This window comes from Acomys russatus, chromosome 2 (genome assembly GCF_903995435.1).
Source record: "Acomys russatus chromosome 2, mAcoRus1.1, whole genome shotgun sequence".
Taxonomy (NCBI): Eukaryota; Metazoa; Chordata; class Mammalia; order Rodentia; family Muridae; genus Acomys; species Acomys russatus.
This window is the reverse complement of record NC_067138.1, coordinates 27,283,804-27,302,483: the sequence shown is the minus strand read 5'-3', so window position 1 is coordinate 27,302,483 and position 18,680 is coordinate 27,283,804. Positions and strand designations below refer to the sequence as shown.

General features: G+C 41.8%; 1 protein-coding gene across 1 annotated transcript; it reads right to left on the bottom strand.

Moving 5' to 3' along the window:
• Positions 1-678: 678 nt before the first annotated feature.
• Mrpl15 (mitochondrial ribosomal protein L15) lies at positions 679-8,237 on the bottom strand. The gene is made up of 5 exons (XM_051159612.1): positions 8,062-8,237; positions 6,226-6,380; positions 5,435-5,600; positions 1,963-2,086; positions 679-1,222 (listed from the first exon to the last, which is right to left on the bottom strand). The coding sequence occupies exons 1-5, from the start codon at positions 8,164-8,166 to the stop codon at positions 885-887; spliced, it is 888 nt and encodes a 295-aa protein (XP_051015569.1). The 5' UTR covers positions 8,167-8,237; the 3' UTR covers positions 679-884.
• Positions 8,238-18,680: the final 10,443 nt, after the last annotated feature.

The window sequence follows — 18,680 nt, the reverse complement described above, 5'->3', positions numbered from 1 at the left end:
TGGTTCTTATTTTAGAATAACCAGCTAAAATTCATTTTAACTGTGGGAGAATTATAATGAATTATGGAAAATTAATGTTTAATTGCTCAGCCAGGTGTGTTGGCCCTGCCTGTAATCCCAACACATGGGAGGTGGACAAGTAAGTAGCTCAAGGACATGATGGTATGCACAAAACCCTGTTATATACAAACAAAAACTTTAATCACTTGAAGTCAATTAAGCATTGCAAGATTTGGATACAATTTCTCTTTGAAAAACATATCTCTTACAGAAACTAAATTTAAGCAGGGCACAGTAGTCCCACCTGCCAGGGAAACTGATGCACGGAACTGCTTGAGTTCAGGAGTTTAAAGCCTTCGACAGTGAGGCTCCCATCTTAAAAACCACCACCCCAAAACAAAACAAAATAACCCATATGGCTTAAGTAATCATTGAACAGGTTTTCTAAACTTAATTGAAATGATTAAAAGGCAAAAGTCTTGAAGACTGAGATAAATAAATTTTTATCAATTGGAGCACTATCTTCGAGAAAAATGCTAATGGCTTGACCATTATCTACACTTATGAATAATTAGAAAATTAATTCACTTGTTATCGTTGCTGACAGGGCTACACAGAGAAACCATGTATCAAAATATACTCCCCCAGCACCCCCAAAAGAAAGGTAACTTTAAGTCATTTATTGTTTTTAATCACCTTTCTAAGGACTTCTACCATTTGAAATTTTCAGACATATACCCTCAATGGTTCAGTTCCTCCGTGCAACTTCTGCTGCCTGAGATTTAACTTCAGATGGAACAGGAGCTGGCACCAACCCCGAGGATTTGAGACCCGCGGGAAGCCATGTTGCAGGCTCTCAACAAGTTGGCTTTCCAGGAAGGAGTTCAGGAGCTGTAATACCTGAGCAGATTCTCATCTGTGGGTTTCAGAACTTTCTTATCTATTATATTCACCACCCAGCCAGGAGCAAGACCAAAGAAGATCTGCCTCGGATCCTTCCGGGTGCTGAGCATTTTGAAGAGTTCATCTTTCGTGATGTCAGGAAGAACATATCCATACTTCATGGCGAGTTCAAGTCTTGCTTTGGGAAACGCAGCAGGGTCAGCCAGGTAACCCCGGTTTTTTGCATCGGTGTAGTAGGGCACCAGCGCTTCAGGTGGGAGCATTCGTTTTGGAATGGGTTGTCCCCGGAGAAAGAATGGAACAGGCTTGCACAGAATGTCTAAAAAGAATTTTTTTAAAACAAGATGTAAATACTGGCTCTATAGATAATAACTATTATGCAGTTTTTAGTTACTAAATTTTAAATTTATTAAATACTGAATTCCAAGAACTTTTTAGTTAGGCAGGCTTAATTAAGTAAGCAAAATGGAAGCAACTGTTTTTAATTTTTTCATTTTCTCATTATTCTCAGGGACGTGCTTTCATGTGTGTGCTGCACATAGGGAGATCTGAGCAGGACTTTCAGGAGTTGGCTCGCTCCTTCCACCATGGGATCAAACTCAGGTCAGGATTGACTGCACAGCATGGGTTCTTACCTACTGAGCTATCTAGCTAGCCTGGAAAAAATTATTTTTAGCCAGACGTGGTGGGACACGCCTTTAATCCCAGCACTCGGGAGGCAGACGTCTACTACAAAGCGGTCTAGGACAGTCAAGGCTATAAAGAGGAAACCCTGTCTCAAAAAAACAAAAGACAAACAAACAAAAAAATATTTTTAATAGTTTATGTTTTGAAAAAGGCAAAAAGGAGAGGGAAGAATGAGGAAAAGAAGTTTTGTAAACTTCATATAAGCCCCTCTGAACAGATTTTATAATTTACGTCTCTGTGGCGCTATGGGCACATAAGTGCAATGCTCAAGGAGGCCACAAGAGGGCAGCTGTGAGCACCACAGAAGCACTAAAAACAAAACAGGCAATATGAGATAAAAAGAAAAAGAAGCTGACAACAGAATAGACTTACCTAGACTTCTTGGGTCATAGAAGGCTGTAGTAACAACACCGCCATTTTTTTCAATTGCAGCAATGGCTAATTCTGAAGCCAACTGTACCTCAATATTAACTTTTGCCTGAAAAGTATCAGCACCCTGTCATGTTAAAACGAAGCCTGTTAGTAAGCTAAAAGCAAATCAGCCAAGTGTTTTCAGCTGCGCTTCCCCTTTACCCATGAGGCCCTTTTAGCAGCCCTTCTCTATTCTTAACCACAACATTATGCTGCACTATATAGACTAAAAGCCAATCCTCCTGAGGCTAGGGTACTAGCTGCTCTTCCAGAGGATCCAGGTTTCATGTCCAGCATCCACACGGTGGCTCCAGTTCCCGGGGATCCAATGCCGATGCCCTCCTCTGACCTCCTCAGCTACTAGGCACATATGAGGTGCACAGACATACATGTAGGTAAAACACACGTATACATAAAACATCTTAAAATTTTAATAATAAAATAAAAACAAATCTTCCTTATCCCTAACTAAGCGAAAGGAAGTTTAGAGGAGGCAAGGGTCTGGAACAGCCTGGAAAACAAAATGTCTGACAATACTGAAGGGCCGGCTGTCCTTAGGAAAGTGTGTGCTGGGGAAGAATCCTTTCTATATTCATTGCCAACTTTACTACCATCTTTAAAATTAGGCAGTGTCTATTTCTCCTTAGAATGCTCAACACCAGAAGATGTAGCAATGAACTTCTTAAAGTCCTGTCACTTGAGGTATGCTAATTCTTCTCTAAATTCAAAACTAAAATTGCTTTTGCTATTTTAGTAAGGTTAAAACTAGTTCCTAGTCTGATTCCTCTCATTACAAACATTTCACATACTTCAAAATATTCTATTAACTATGGGATAGTTTCTTACTCTTCATATTTGATAATCGTGTACATTTTTATTATTAATAGACTATCAATTCAAAACTAGAGACTTGATTATTAATTTATGTTTATTAATTTATTAATTTTGTTTTGTCTTGGTTTTTTAAATTACTACTCTGTAGCTGCTTAACCATCTCACTATTCTGAGTCTGGTGTCAGTTTCAATATTTTAAGTTTATAAACTGTATTTTTTTAAGAAGATCTACAAATCAAGTTTCTCTTATTTTCCTTGAGAATATATATTAGCAAATAATTCTGGGCTTACTAATCACAGCATCTTAGTATACACTATAACTTGCAAATCTAAACTCAGAAAAGGCAAACAATGTACAAGCTATACGTCTGTGAATACATTTACTCAGCCAGTGCTGCAGGGAATAATTTTCAACATAAAGTGTGCTAGCATAACACACACATACCTGAAGTGTGTTGAGGTATGCAATTTACATACTGCCACAATCATGGATTTTTCTATGAAGTGCATGTCATTTTCTTTACATATCCATAGTAGATTATTGAGGCTTAATCATGTCTTTGGTATTGCTGTTCAAAATGAACCTATCTGTTTGTGGTTTGATTAAAGCTTGTTTTTTTTTTTGTTTTGTTTTGTTTTGTTTTAAGACAGGGTTTTAAGTGCAAGACAAGGCTGACTAGAATTCACTATGTAGCTCAAGATAGCCTCAACAACACTCCTACCTTGGTGTCTCAAGTGCTGGGATCACAGGTGTGATCTACCACATCAGATGACCACACATGGAAAGCTCTTATACTTAGGATCATGGTCTCAAAGGAATTTAAAAGGTTCTTCCATGGACATATGCTTCCCTCTAGTAGACACTAAGTTACTGACTCAGCTATGGAATTAGTTTGGTTATGAACTACTGGTCAATTCATATAACAGAAATTTTTACTTAAGTTGAAATGGGATTTAATTCACTCCGTAAATATTAAGTAACTTTCAGAGCTAAAATTGACAGTACTGAACCTGTAACAAAGAGCCTACCTTTACAAGGATTAAGTGGTAGTGAGAAAGATAATGAAATGTAAGTGTAGTTGTGTACCAGATATTAAGAAGATTGGGAGGCTGGATATGGCTCAGCAATTAAAGGCACTGCCTGCTCTAGAGGACCAGAGTTTGATTCCCAGCCCCCACATGGTGGTTCATAACCATCCATAACTCTAGCCCAAGGGAATCCATAGCTATATTGGCACCAGGTACACACATGGTACACAGACATGCATACAGGCAAAACACTCATACATATAAAATAAAAACGAGACAAAAATGCTTTGAGTAGGAAAAGGCAGACACAGAGTGTGCTTCTAAGCATGGGAACAGGACCACAGCTGCACTTGAGCTACTGGCCCGCTCCTACCAGCTTGTAATGTACTTACACTGTTTTGTTTTTAAAGCATGGGGTAGGTGAAGAGGTCCAAGATAGGTGTGGCAACACATGTCTGTCATCATAGCACTCAACAAGAAAAGGCATGGGCCAAGCTGGTCTTTAAAATGAGTTCCAGAACAGCCTGCCAGAGCTACCCTGTCCCAAACAACACGAATAATTCCAGAAAGATCTTCCTGAGGCTGGAGAAAGGACTTAGAGGTAAAGAGCACTTGCCACTTTTCTGGAGGCTGGGGATTGGTTTCCAGCACCCACATGGTGGCTAACATTTATCTATAACTCCAGTTCCAGGGGACCTAATGTCCTCTTTTGAACTTTGTGGGCACCACATGGTGCACATGCATACAGGCAAAATGCTCATACAGGAACAGAAATCTAAAAACTTCTTTTAAGGACGGTCTAAAATGACCTTCTTGATATACTGACAGGTAAAACTGAAAGAGGGAGAAAGCCATATAGAGCCACAGAAGCAGACAGAGCTGTGCCAATGTTCCTAACCATTAATCTCTCTCTCCAGCAGCCAGGAAGGGGGCAAGCATTGATCACGGAGCCCCTCAGATTCACCTTCCACAGTTTCGGTTACTAGCTGGCAGCTAGCCACAACTTGTCAGTCTTTCTGCAGAGCTATGAATCAAACCCGAGCCTGTAAGGCGGGAAAGTGCATCTCTAGGACTTCTTAGGTTTTCTACTGTGTTGAGGAGCATGATGAAGTCTCATGCTGCTCCACCCCACCCTTCCCAGACACAAATCACACAGTGCTATACCATTTTCACACCCTCTGCACTACCCACCCATTAGTCTGCCGCAGTATGGCAATGTTGTGTGCAGCTATTCCTTATCTTACGTGATGCAGGTCCCAATGTGTAAGAATAGTGATGCTGACAATGCAAATATGACAAAGAGGAACCATAAAGTGTGTATCTGAAGTGGAGAGATGGAATTTCTCCATTTAATAGAGTCCTAAGTTAAGGCAACTAAGAATTGCAGCAGATTATTAACCTATTACTCCAAACTTATAAACTAATCTTTATCAGACGCACGTAAAACAACATCTATACAGATAGGTGAAGCATCTATGTGGTATGTGTCCCTCACAGATAAGCACGGGCTACTGAGTTTGGCAAAGTATCTATATAAAACAAAAGGAAAAATCAAAACCTCTAGAGTTACCTCTTCAACCAGCTGGACCCCGTAGTCCCTTTTAAGCGGCTGGATGGTCACACCTCTCCCATTGACAAGCTGGGTTAAGTCAATGGGTTGAGTTGGATCAATTCGCCCCAAATCAATGAGATACTGCAGTCTCCTGAGACTCAAAGGCTGATACTGGTGCCTGAAACTGCAAAACAGGAATCTAATAGTTAGAAAACACCAAGTCATCTTCCTGTAACCTCTTCAAATCAACAAGCTTTGCTCTGTGATTTCCTTCATAATTTCTGACAGCTTAAAATAAACTTAGGAGTACAACACACAAAACACCAATGCTTCCTTTGTTCCACTACTATCTGTTCTTTAAACATTTATTTAATTCATGCACACAAGTAAGCTCACAGGAGTTTAACCCAAAATATCATATCACCGAATAATGATAGCTACCACAATGTGCCATATTTATTAACGTACATATACTTTATATTCCATATATGGAATGGGACATATACCTTTTTAAATTGCTAATCATATAAGGAATCATGACAGCAATCATTATCATCTTCATTTTGTTGGTCTCAGTAGTATATCTGTGGCTATGTTTGCCTGACAGCTTATTCACAACACACACACACACACACACACACACACACACACACACACTCACTCTATAGGTTAAGTTTCATTACTGAAAATTTTTCAGAAGAAGAGTACCACAAGTTTGCTTCTAAGTAAATGTGAGGTCTCTACCAAATTGCTTATGTAATTCTTAGTGGGAATTAGGGATTTGTACTTCGAAAGCAAAACACCCTTACCTATGTCCTTCATTAAATCCGTATTTTGGGATTCGGATGTAGAATGGAGTCTGCCCTCCCTCGAAGCCCAGCCGGGGCCGAGTTCCTCTCTGCCTCTCTCCTTTATGGCCTCTGCCACATTTCCTCCCTCTTCTCTGATCTCTTGGACGTCTTTCCTTCAAGGAAAAGTGAGTTTGAAGATCTTCAGATACATTTCTGAAAACTGTGTTTAACCTGATAGCTTATTTTTCTATTATGCCCTTTATTCCTCCAGCCAGTCCTGGCTAAGGTAGCGGAGCCAGGCGCTGCTCTAGCGACTCACTGTTGCACTCCACTAAGTTCTCACAGAATGTAGCTAATTCCAGTAACCAAAACATAAGGCAAAGCTCTAAGGATGGGATGGAACCAGACAGGAGTAACAAACTCTACAGAAAACTAGGTGCCCCGGTTAGTCAGCTTGTGCTGACCTGTAGTGACAGCTAACCGGAAGATTGAGGCAGGAAGATTCAAAGTTCAAGGCCTGCCTGCGCTACACAAGGTCAAGGCCAGCATCCTCAATTTCCTGAGACTCCGTCTCTGAATAAAACATTTTAAAAGGTGGGAAGGGGCGGGGGTGAGGGGTACAGCTCAGCGGTGATGTGCTTGACTATGCAAGCTAAGGGACTAAATTCAGTCCTCAGTAGAAAAGCATCTGGGATGGAAAAAGAAAACCCTAGAACTAAACAGCCAAGAAGAGGCTTGAGTGACATTAAGTTTTATGTTGAATTAGTCATAAATATGTATTTGCATCATATATGGCTAAGGAAAACTCCATTTTTGTCCTAGGCACCCATTCTAAGCTCCTAAAAAATAAGCTTCTGGCAACTCTTTGTCCTTATCCCCCTCCTCAGAATTGTAAAACTGTTGTAAACTTATTAACCGCTTGTTCATGTTTCTGTAAGCAAGCTAGGAGGCAATTCCTCACGTAGCTGTAAATTCCACAGAAATTAAGTAATTGTGACCTGTCTTTAAAAGCCCTCGGCCACCTCTTTAACCTGTGCCTCAGTTCCAAATCTGAGCACCGGAATTGAAGATAGCTGCATCTTGAAATAAAAATTAGGCTAATTACAACAGGATAGAGTAGGGGTTTTAGTGTTTTCTAACTCAATGTGTATCCTAGCCGGGAGAGGTGGCCGGGAGAGGTGGCTGCGCATGCCTTTAATCCCAGCACTTGGGAGGCAGAGGTAGGCAGATCTCTGTGAGTTCGAGGCCAGCCTGGTCTACAAAGCAAGTCCTGGACAGTCAAGGCTACACAGAGAAACCCTGTCTCGAAAAACAAAACAAAAAGAAAAGAAAGAAAAAGAAAAAAAAAGAGAATATCTTTAATTTACCTTGTCACCCCTCCAAAAGCAAGTAGTTACAATAAGCCCTGACAGACGAGCTTTTCTAGTTGTACATTGGGCTGCACATAAGACAGCTTAAGTGAAAACACATTGGTGGAACGTGCCTTCAATCCCAGCACTCATAAGGCAGAGGCAGGCGGACTTCTGTGAGTTCGAGGACAGCCTGGTCTACAGAGCGAGTCCAGGACAGCCAGGGCTACACAGAGAAACCCTGTCACGAAAAACTGACCACCGTCACCCCCCCCCCCAAATTAGCATCTTTATAATGACGGTGGGCACTTTGCTAAGCACTTCAGCTTAAATGCACTTTTGGATGAATCATTCTGTATTTCCCGAGCGTTTGCACTTCGGCCTACTTAGCGTCTTTATGCTTTAACACTAGCCGCCAGCCGGAGGGAGCCAGGCGCGCCCGCTCGCATCCAGGAACCAGTGTGACAGGGCCTCAGCACTCCCCGCAACGCCACCATTGCTTTACCCGCTTTCTGGAGCCAGGATTGGGCTTCAGGTTGGCCAGGGTCACTCGCGGCAAGGACCGCAGAAGGTCCAGGCTGGTCCCGCAGCCCCGCGACACGCCAGCCATGACCCACGAGCTTTTCAAGGGCGCCCAGCGGGAGACAGCGTGGGGCTCTGCGTTGCTTTTCGGCCCCGCCCCGCCCCTGTCGCGCTGCAGCGCTCCGGCGTCCGCGGAATACGGCCTTTCACTTCCGGCTTTCAACCTTAGTAGGAAGGTGGACTGGTTTTTATTTTTTTGGGAAGGAATCGATTTTTGTGAGAACATGCTTTATCCCCTAGTTACAGTGCCATTTTCGGACCGAAAAATGTTTCTTTCCGCCCGGAAAACCGTATACTCTAGAAGGTCTTTGAGTTAAAATTCGGCTTCTTTGTTGTTTTAGAAGTGGTGTCTAGCCAGGCGGTGGTGGCCCATGCCTTTAATCCCAGCACTCGGGAGGCAGAGGCAGGTGGATCGCTGTGAGTTCGAGGCCTGGTCTACAAAGCAAGTCCAGGACAGCTAAGGCTACATAGAGAGACCCTGTCTCGAAAAAAACCAAAAACCATTAAAAAAAAAAAAAGTGGTGTCTGAAGCGAAGAGTAGTCCAAAATAATGTTAGCAGTTTCTAGTTTTGGAGCTTTGGTAATGCAACTATTACCACGCCTGGATCTAAAACTAATTGTCTAATACGGCTAAAGGTGAACTTTTCTGTGGCATCTTCCTGCTTTCCTACTATTATTGAATTGCTTGCTTGTCTTACAGTTATGTTGAGGGTCGTAGTAAGCTCCTGCTATGTGCCAGAAACCGGGTTAAGTTAGCCTTACCAAGCTACAAAGCTAATGAACTTAAACTGTCAAGCATGCGTTTAGCTCCAAAATTAAATTACTTTAAATACTTGTTTTGATATACACGTATTACAGAAAGGAGTGTCCTCCTTTTGCTATTATTTCGCCATTCACTATGTTGCAGAATTGCTCCTGCTAGCTCTTACTAACAATTATATAGGGAGGGCGAGGCAATTTGTAGTGGGCAGCTGTTTTTAAGTCTAACTAAACCTTTTTTTTTTTTTTCTTTTTATTCCCTGTGAGTTTCACATCATGCACCCACTCCCACTCAGCTTCCTGTCCCTTCAACTCCACCCTTTGCCCTTGCAACATCTTTCCAAAAGAAAATTAAGAACCAAAAAAAAAAAAAAAAAAAAAAAAGAACAAAAATCACAGAGAACATCTCATCTTGGAAGATGTAGTATGTAATTATAGCCCACGGTATACTCTCTTATCCACACATCTTTCCTTGCCATCAATATTCTATCCTCAGCTACATCTCTTGATTATCCTGTCGATGCCCTGTGTCATGGAGATCCTGTAGCTTTGGATCAATAGATTTGGGGGTTAGCTAACTCAAAGCCCTGGGGCTGGGCCTGGTGCTCAGCGTTCTAGCTCTCCCTTATCCACACCACCAGGGTGCGCTCTCCAGCGTTGCACTGGCTGGCTAATTCACCGTGTGCCAGAAGGGGACATGGTCAGTGCTCCTGCTCTCATGTCCTCAGGGCACCTCACCCACACTTCTGCTGCAAGAGCCAGTTCCACTGTGCCGCCTAGTGAAGGTGCAGGGCCAACTCCCCAGCTCTCTCACGCTCAAGGCTGCCTCACCCATGCTGTCCCCATCAGGGCCAGCTCCAATGTGTTGCCCAGGAAAGGGACTGCTCTGATTAGTGCTGCAGCTGGTGAAGGGTATGGCCAGTGTCCTGTCCTGCTCTCCTGACCCTGGTGCCACCTCTCCCTACTGCTAGGGGTGGGGGTGGGGACATCACCTCTGCCTGCACCACCTCACAGCAAACAAGTGGCGGGGTGGGAGTGGGGGGGCGGGGATGGGAGCTCTCCTTCATTCACACTCTTGGGCTGCCTCACTCATACCCCTGCAACCAGGACAAGTTCCATTGTGCTGCCTGGCTAAGGTGCAGGGCTGGCTTCCAAGTTCTGTAGCCAGTGAGAGGAGGGGACAATGTGCACAGTGTGGGAAAGATTGTAAGCTTTGTCACAGGCGAAAGCAGTCTTGGCAGGCTTTGCTCTTGGACACACCATGGATACTCCCTGAGATCAACCATGAGACAGACTGGGTGGAGCCATTTTGGGCCTGGAATTCAGGAAGTGGGGAAGGATGGGGGGGGGTGTTGGGGCTGCTGGGGGAGGGAAGCTGGGGACACTCCACCTGGATTATTGTGTTTCTAATCAACCCTCAGGGTGACCTGTGCCCAGGACATGTGGCATGGCAGCATGCAGGCCTCTAAGGTGTCTACAGCCTGCCCGTGTGGTGTGGCATGGCATCAGGCAGGCCTCTGGATGTCTCCCCTCCTCCTGGGCTGTGGTAGGTGGTGGCAGGTGGGCCGTTGTGTGTCTACAGCTGGACCATGCTGTTCTAACTAGACCGTTTTGAAGCTACTTATAAAGGTTTTTTTTCTTAATGTGCATGTACATTTTTGAGAGTCGACAGAGGCCAGAAGATGACCTCTAATCTTCTGGAATTAGAGTGTAAGGTGGTGGCCAATTTGAATTGCCCAAAACTAAATTTGGACCCTCTGAAAAAGCAGTAGGCACTACACTGCTGAGCCCTCTTTCCAGGCCCCAAATCAACTGTAAAACAGCTATACAAAAAAGTTACTCCTTTATAGTAGTTACTTCATTAAAAAGTTCACTCCTTTAAATAATATTTTGTGAAGAAGGCACTGTCTGAACTGATAGAAATATAGCAGAAAAAGTCAATCTAAATATTGCTCCCAGGTTGTTTGAAATCTAGCAGAATCCAAAATCAACTTATTTGAAGTTTGTTTATAAAAGATAAGCTCTTAGTAGTCTTGTAAAATAATTAGAAAAACTGGTGCAGTGAATCTCAACCTGGGATCAAACAACCCTTTCGTTGGGTTGCATATCAGATATCCTGCATATCAGGTAATTACATTACAATTCATAATGTTAGCAAAAGTACAGTTATGAAATAGAAATTAAAATAATTATAGTGGGGTGTGGTGGCACATACCTTTAATCCCAACACTCAGGAGGCAGAAGCAGGTGGATCTCTGTAAGTTCCAGGCCATCCTGGTCTACAAAGGAAGTTCCAGGTCAGCCAGGCCTACACAGAGAAACTCTGTCTGGAAAAAAAACAAAATAATAATAATAATTTCTATCTTGGTGGGGGTGTGTCACCAAAACATAAAGAACTGTATTAAAGGGTCACAGCGTTAAGAAGGTTAAGAACCACTGTTAAGGGGTCTCTGAGTTTTTGTCTTTTTCAAGGAAAAAAAATCAGACAAGAAAGAGATAATTTGAAGTTTGTTTAAAAAAGATAAGCAAATACTCCAGTGTTGGGGACAGTAGGCCATATGGCCAGTGTTCAGCCATCTTGTCAGAGCCTGCAGCTTTAGGTTTCTATTTCTCTAGCAGTCTGTCATCTACCAGAAACCAGTTGACCCTGTTGTGGTTCAGCAGTTAGACTAAAGATAAGATTTAGATGGAGCCACCCTGTTGTGCTTTATCAGTTAGACTAGATAAAGATAGAGCAAAATATTCCGTGCGACAGAACGTTATGACTCTGCCTGGAATTCCCTGTGTCTTGAGATAGCCTGCATCTGGGTTGCCATGGCAATATGCTTCCCTGCCTCCTGCCTTATAAAAGCTGTTGCTTGAAAAATAAAGTTTGGGGCTGGAGAGATGGCTCAGAGGTTAAGACCACAGTCTGCTCTTCAAGAGGTCCTGAGTTCAATTCCCAGCAACCACATGGTGGCTCACAGCCATCTATAGTAAGATCTAGTGCCCTCTTCTGGTGCACAGACATACATGTAGACAAAAACACGGTGTATATAATAAATAAATAAATCTTTTTTTAAAATAAGAAAAATAAAGTTTGAGAGTTTGATCAATGTTCAGACTTGCTCTCCTCCTTCGTGTCTTGTATTTTTGTCCCTTCATACAGGTGAATCTCCTCCCGAGCTTTAGTTGAACCCCCGCGGGTCGGAGTCACCCCAGGGATTGGAGGGAGCTGCCGAAAGGAAGGGGGAAGCCTAGTGGGTTCTGTCCTGTGGACCTTTAAGATTCTTAGGAATAGCTACAGTGAGTGTTATTTTTTTCCTCATTTGCCTACTTCCATTTAAGAATACATTTAGAACAGAGCTAATTTATGTTCCTTTCTCATCTGAAAAAAGGAAGCGTTTTTAGCCATCTTTACAAAGAAATGCTTTGTTAATGTTACCTTTTATATCTCATCTTTCTTACTTGATGGATCCTGTGTTTTTGTCACAAAATGTGGAAAATACTTACTTTTTAAACGAAATAAATTACACTAAGCATACAGAACAAAGAAAGAATATTGAAAGCTGCAAGGAAAAAAGGCCAAGTAACATAGAAAGGCAGACCTACTACAATTACATCTGACTTCTCAGTGAAAATCCAGAAAGGCCAAGACAGAAGACAGATGTCCTGCAGACTCTAAGAGACCTCAGATTCCAGCCTAGACTACTATACCCAGTAATAATTTCAATCACCATAGAGGGAGAAAAAAAAAGATATTCCATGATCAAGTCAAATTTAAGCAATCATCTATAAATCCAGCCCTACAGAAGATGCTAGAAAGAAAACTCCAGGCCAGGCGTGGTGGCGCACGCCTTTAATCCCAGCACTCGGGAGGCAGAGGCAGGCGGATCGCTGTGAGTTCGAGGCCATCCTGGTCTACAAAGTGAGTCCAGGACAGCCAAGGCTACACAGAGAAACTCTGTCTCGAAAAACCAAAAAAACAAACAAACAAACAAACAAAAACAAACAAACAAACAAAAAACAAAAAAACCAGAAAACTCCAACCCAAGGAAATTCATACCAGTAAAAAACAAAGGGGGGGGGGCGGGGAGCACATGTGCATGCACATATGCACAAACATGCACACACACACACAGCAACAACAACAACAAGGTAACAGTATTAACAATCATTGGTGATTGATATCTGTCAATATCAATAGACTCAAGTTCCCATAACAAGATACAGAATTGATGCCAAACCAGGATCCACCCTTCTGCAGCATCCAAGAAACACAACTCTATAACAAGAATAGACAGTACCTCAGGGCAAAGGGTAAGAAAAAGATATACCAGCTGGGCGGCGATGGTGCAAGCCTTTAATTCCAGCACTCAGGAGGCAGGGGCAGGTGTATCTCTGAGAGTTTGAGGCCAGACTGGTCTATAGAGTGAATTCCAGGACAGCCAAGGCTACACAGAGAAACTTTGTTTCAAAAAACTTAAAAAAAAAAAAGAAAGAAAGAAAGAAAGAAAATAAGAAAAGAAAGAAAGAGGAAAGAAAAAAAGAAAAGATATACCCAGAAATGTACCTAATAAGCAAGCTGATGTAGCCATTTTATTATCTAATAATATAGAATTCAAACCAAAACTAATCAAAAGAGATGAGGAAGAACACTTCATACTTGTCAAAGGAAAAATACACCAAGATGACATTTCAATTCTTAAAAATCTATGGACCAAAAACTATTGTACCCACTTTTGATTTTTTTGTTTTTTGTGGGGTTTTTTTGTTTTGTTTTGTTTTTTGTTTGTTTGTTTGGTTTTTGGTTTTTTCGAGACAGGGTTTCTCTGTGTAGCCTTGGCCATCCTGGACTCACTTTGTAGACCAGGCTGGCCTCGAACTCACAGCGATCCGCCTGCCTCTGCCTCCCGAGTGCTGGGATTAAAGGCGTGCGCCACCACGCCCGGCTACACCCACTTTTGAACCACTGCAGCTTAAATAACATATTGATCTCCACACACTGATATGGAAGATTTCAGTACCACATTCTCACCAATAGACAGGTCATCCAGACAAAAGCTAAACAGAAACTCTGGAGCTAACAGACGTTATAAACCAAATGGACCTAACATAAATTTACAGAACATTAAAGCAAACACAAAAGAATATACCTTCATCTCATCACCTCATGGAACTTTCTCCAAAACTGACCATATACGCAGTCACAAAGAAGTCTCAATAGGTACAAGAAAGTTGAAATAACCTCCTGCGTCATATCAAACCACCATGGATTAAAGCTGGATTTCGACAACAGAAACAACAAAAAGCTTAGGAACTCATAAAAACGGAAGAACTCTCTGGCTGGAGAGATGGCTCAGAGGTTAAGAGTACTGGCTGGTCTTCCAAAGGTCTTGAGTTCAATTCCCCACAACCACATGGTGGCTCACAACCATCTATAATGAGATCCAGTGCCCTCTTCTGGCCTGCAGGTGTACATGCAGGCAAAACACTGTAACCCTTTATAGTTAATAAATAAACAAATCTAAAACAAAAAACAAACGTGAACAACTCTCTACTAAATAAAAAATGAGTCAAGACAGAAATAAAGACTTTTTTCCCCCAGAATTCAAGAAACATGAATACACAGTATCCCAAACGTATGGGACACAATGAAAGTGTTGCTAAGAGGAAAGTTCATAGCACTGAGTGCCTACAGACTAGTAACTTAACATCACATCTGAAAGCTCTAGAACAAAAAGAAGTAAGCACAACACCCAAGAGGAATAAGAAGGCAGGAAATAAACTGAGGGATGAAATCAATAAAATAGAAACAAAAAGAACAATACAAAAAATCAATGAAAAAAGAAGTCGGTCTTTTGAGAAAATCAACAAGATAGACAAACCTTTATCTGAACTAATAAGGATGGAGAGAGATTTCCCCCCAAGAAACTTAATACAGTTATTCAACTCACTACTGAAACACAATCTTCTTACAGTAGCATTAGGACGTTTAATGACTAAAGACCAAAGTCCAGAAGATTGTACTTCAGAGAAGTTGTTCACACTGCTCCTTTAGTTTTAGTGAGAATTCATTGTGATGACATCTTATTGCTCACCAGGCAGTGAGAACCTGTTTTTTTTCCTAATAGGTTTTTTCCCTCACAAACATGGGGGTACATTTTTCAATGGTACTAAGTGGTAGTGTTTCAGTATATCAGAATTTTCACCTAGCCTTTAAATCTAGGGTCAGAACATTTTTTCATAAACAGCTATCTAACAAATACTTTGCTCCCTGTGATTATGGTCTCGGTTCCACTACTGAATTAATAAGCATATAAATAATAGCAAACGATGCATGTTAAATTATCTCCCATTTACTGAGTTTTAGAATAGAATGTTTGCATTCAGAGAAATACTTCAATTGTACAACTAAATAGTTTAAAAGAAATACTTTTTTTCTAACGATGTTAGGATTGACATGTGCAATTATTTGGGGACCTTATACATCCAAGTATGTCAGACTGTATGAATTCATTATCCATAAAGGAGGGAATACTAGTGATTTACATTTCCTTATAAAAATATTTTCTTTTGCAACTATAACAAAATAACAATTTACATCCTCTTCCTGTAAGGTTTGATCTGTTATCTTTAATAAATATGGTATGCAAAACAAGATGGAGAGAGAATATCCAAATTAAGAAAATCAGAAGTAAAATGGGAAACATAACAACAGCCACTAAGGAAATCCAGGGAATCATTTTAAGGGCATACTTTAAAAATCTGTACTCCACCAAGTTGGACAATCTAAAAGAAACATACTTTTCTCAATAGGTACCACTCATCAATGTTAAATCAAGATAAATAACTTAAATAGACCTACAACCCCAAGAAAAATAGAAGCAGTCATTAAAAGTCAGCCCATGGGTACCACCACCCACAATAGGCTGGTCTCTCCCCCATCAATCACCACTGGGCAGTGGTGGTTGTACAGGCTTGCCTATAGTTTGCTCTTACAGCGGCATTTTCTCAGTTGAGGATCTCTCCTCTCCGAAGATTCTGGCTTGTATCAAGTTGACATAAAACTAGCCATCAAAACTGACTCCTTCTTTGACAAACAAAACACTCTTAAGTCACATCTTTCTATTCTTGATAATCCTCAAGATCAAACAGTAAATATAAACATCACAATATAAACATTTCATGAACTAAAACTCCCACAGCCTTTACAAATTGAAACACTTTAAAATTCAGTCTCTTTAAAAAATCCAGCCTCAGGCAGGTGTGGCGGCACATGCCTGTAATCCCAGCACTTAGGGAGGCAGAGGCAGGCAGATCTCTGTGAGTTCAAGGCCAGCCTTGAACATCCAGGGCTATCACACAGAGAAAACCTGTCTCAAACAAACAAACAACCCCCCCCCAAAACAAAACAAAACCCCTCAACCAAGCCTTTCATTATTGTCATTATTGGAGTGGCTTCATCAAAATTGGGTTAGTCTTGGGGGAAAAAAAAATAAGTGAAAAATAAAAATCCAGTTTCTTTAAAAAGTTTAAAGTTTTTTTTTTCTTTTTGAACTATCCCCGATAGTTCCTTATTTGGGACCAGGTGACATCTTAGCCCTGTAGATTGGAGTCTGGTTAGTTAAGCGAATGTTAAACAGGAGACCTGAGCCGGGCGTGGTGGCGCACGCCTTTAATCCCAGCACTCGGGAGGCAGAGGCAGGCGGATCGCTGTGAGTTCGAGGCCAGCCTGGTCTACAAAGTGAGTCCAGGATGGCCAAGGCTACACAGAGAAACCCTGTCTCGAAAAAACCAAAAAAAAAAAAAAAAAAAAAAAAAAAAGAAAGATAAACAGGAGACCTGCATCACGGTAGCCCTATCTTTAATCTTCATAGAGGCATAGGCTCTATGTTTTTCCTGTTTCTCAATTTTCTTTCTTCCCAGCCTCAGTGAATTGGACAGTGGCAAAGTGGCCATGCCCATTAGGCCTCTGAACATCATACTGAGGTCCGTCGTGACGGGCAGGGACCACCATATATGCCCAGTAGATACACAGTCTCAGGATGCACAGAAATAATCAGAAGCATCCCCACATTTGTTTCTTTGGGCACTTGGTGATCACCTGATCTACCAGGACTCCTAAGTTAAATGTCTTGTATTTTGTTCCTCATAGCAGTTCTTTTAGTTTCCTGTAGCCTAGGTGCATAACTTGGTGAATTTGGTGAATTGTTTGGCCAAGTCCTTAGAGAGACTGATATATCCACTTCCGGTGTATAACCATCCACCCCTTATGTATAAACCTTGGCATTTAACTTGGTCTCTTTTATCTGAAAGCTTAAAGTTTTTCAACTGGGGGTTCCTATAAAATCAAAAATAAATATTTGCTTACTTCAGAAAGGAAGAACCTGGGCACAGTCACAATCAAAGCAAATCAAAACCATTTTTGGCATTTTTCGAGAGAGCTTCTCTGTGTAGCAGTGGCTGTCCTGGACTAGATTTGTAGACCAGGCTGGCCTTGAACTCACAGAGATCCACCTGCCTCTGGCTTCCTAATCTTACATCGACTTCATTCCCTTTCCCGGGGAAGAAATAAATAACTCAGAACAGCAGAAACAAGCTCTTTGGACACTGTAAAACTCCAGAAACATTGCAGGGACTGGCTTTGAGGTAGGAGGAAGAAACAGGTCGCAACATGTCCTTGTCCTTTTATTTTATTTTATTAACTTATTGATATTACATCTCAATTGTTATCCCATCCCTTGTAGCCTTCCATTCCTTGCTCCTTCCCATTTTCCCCTTACTCCCCTCCCCTATGACTGTGACTGAGGGGGATTTCCTCTCCCTGTATATGCTCATAGGGTATCAAGTCTCTTCTTGGTAACCCGCTGTCCTTCCTCTGAGTGCCACCAGGTCTCCCCATCCAGGGGACGTGGTCAGACACGGTCCTTATCCCTTCTAGTGGAATAATGGTAGCCAGCCCCTGGAATTGTACATATCTCATCATAGAGAAACTCACCTAACAGTGGTTTGGATCATTTTATGTTCACGCTGAGAACTAGAGACAGTTGTGCTTTCTTTTACAATCACAAATAAAAGGCCTAACACTTTGACTTAAATATATGGTGGCATTGCTGGGTGTGGTGGTGAACGCCTTTAGTCCCAGCAGATGTGGCCAGATCTGAGATCAAGGCCAGCCTGACTTACAAAGTAGGTTCCAAGGCAGCCAAGGCTACACAAAGAAACCCTGTATCAAAAAACAGTATTATATAGTGGTATAAGTCTCGTTAGTTCCATTACTATCGCTTTGGGGAGGAGTTATGATCAATTTAACATTTTTTTGAGAATGTACAAGCTTTTCATCATTCAAATCCAGGGCAAGCTCGATTTAAAACAATTCTGAGTGAAACTCCCAAATCCCTCGGGGCTGAGACTGTCCTGTGTAATTTAATTAAGTGGATTGTCTTCAAATCTTTGGTTCACCGATCCCTTCCCAGTCTTAAAGAATGCTCCCTAGAAACGGTGTATTTGGTTTCCTGGTGACTTGTAGACTTCGGAAGGCCAACGCATTTTGGCCTTGTACGTTTTTGTCTTTGACCGCTCCCAACTCATACGTTTGAAAAAAAAAAAAATTAAATATGCAACCCATGCAGAAAGGTGGCCATTTAGCCTCGCGCTTAAAAAGGTTACTGTCTCAAAAATGCCCGCCCACTGGTTAATAACGCTGACCTACTTGGGGAAGTGGATTTGGGGGTGAATCCCGGCATTAGACTACAGCAAGAGGTCGCCCCGCCTAGGCACGGTCCCAGCCACACGCGGCGG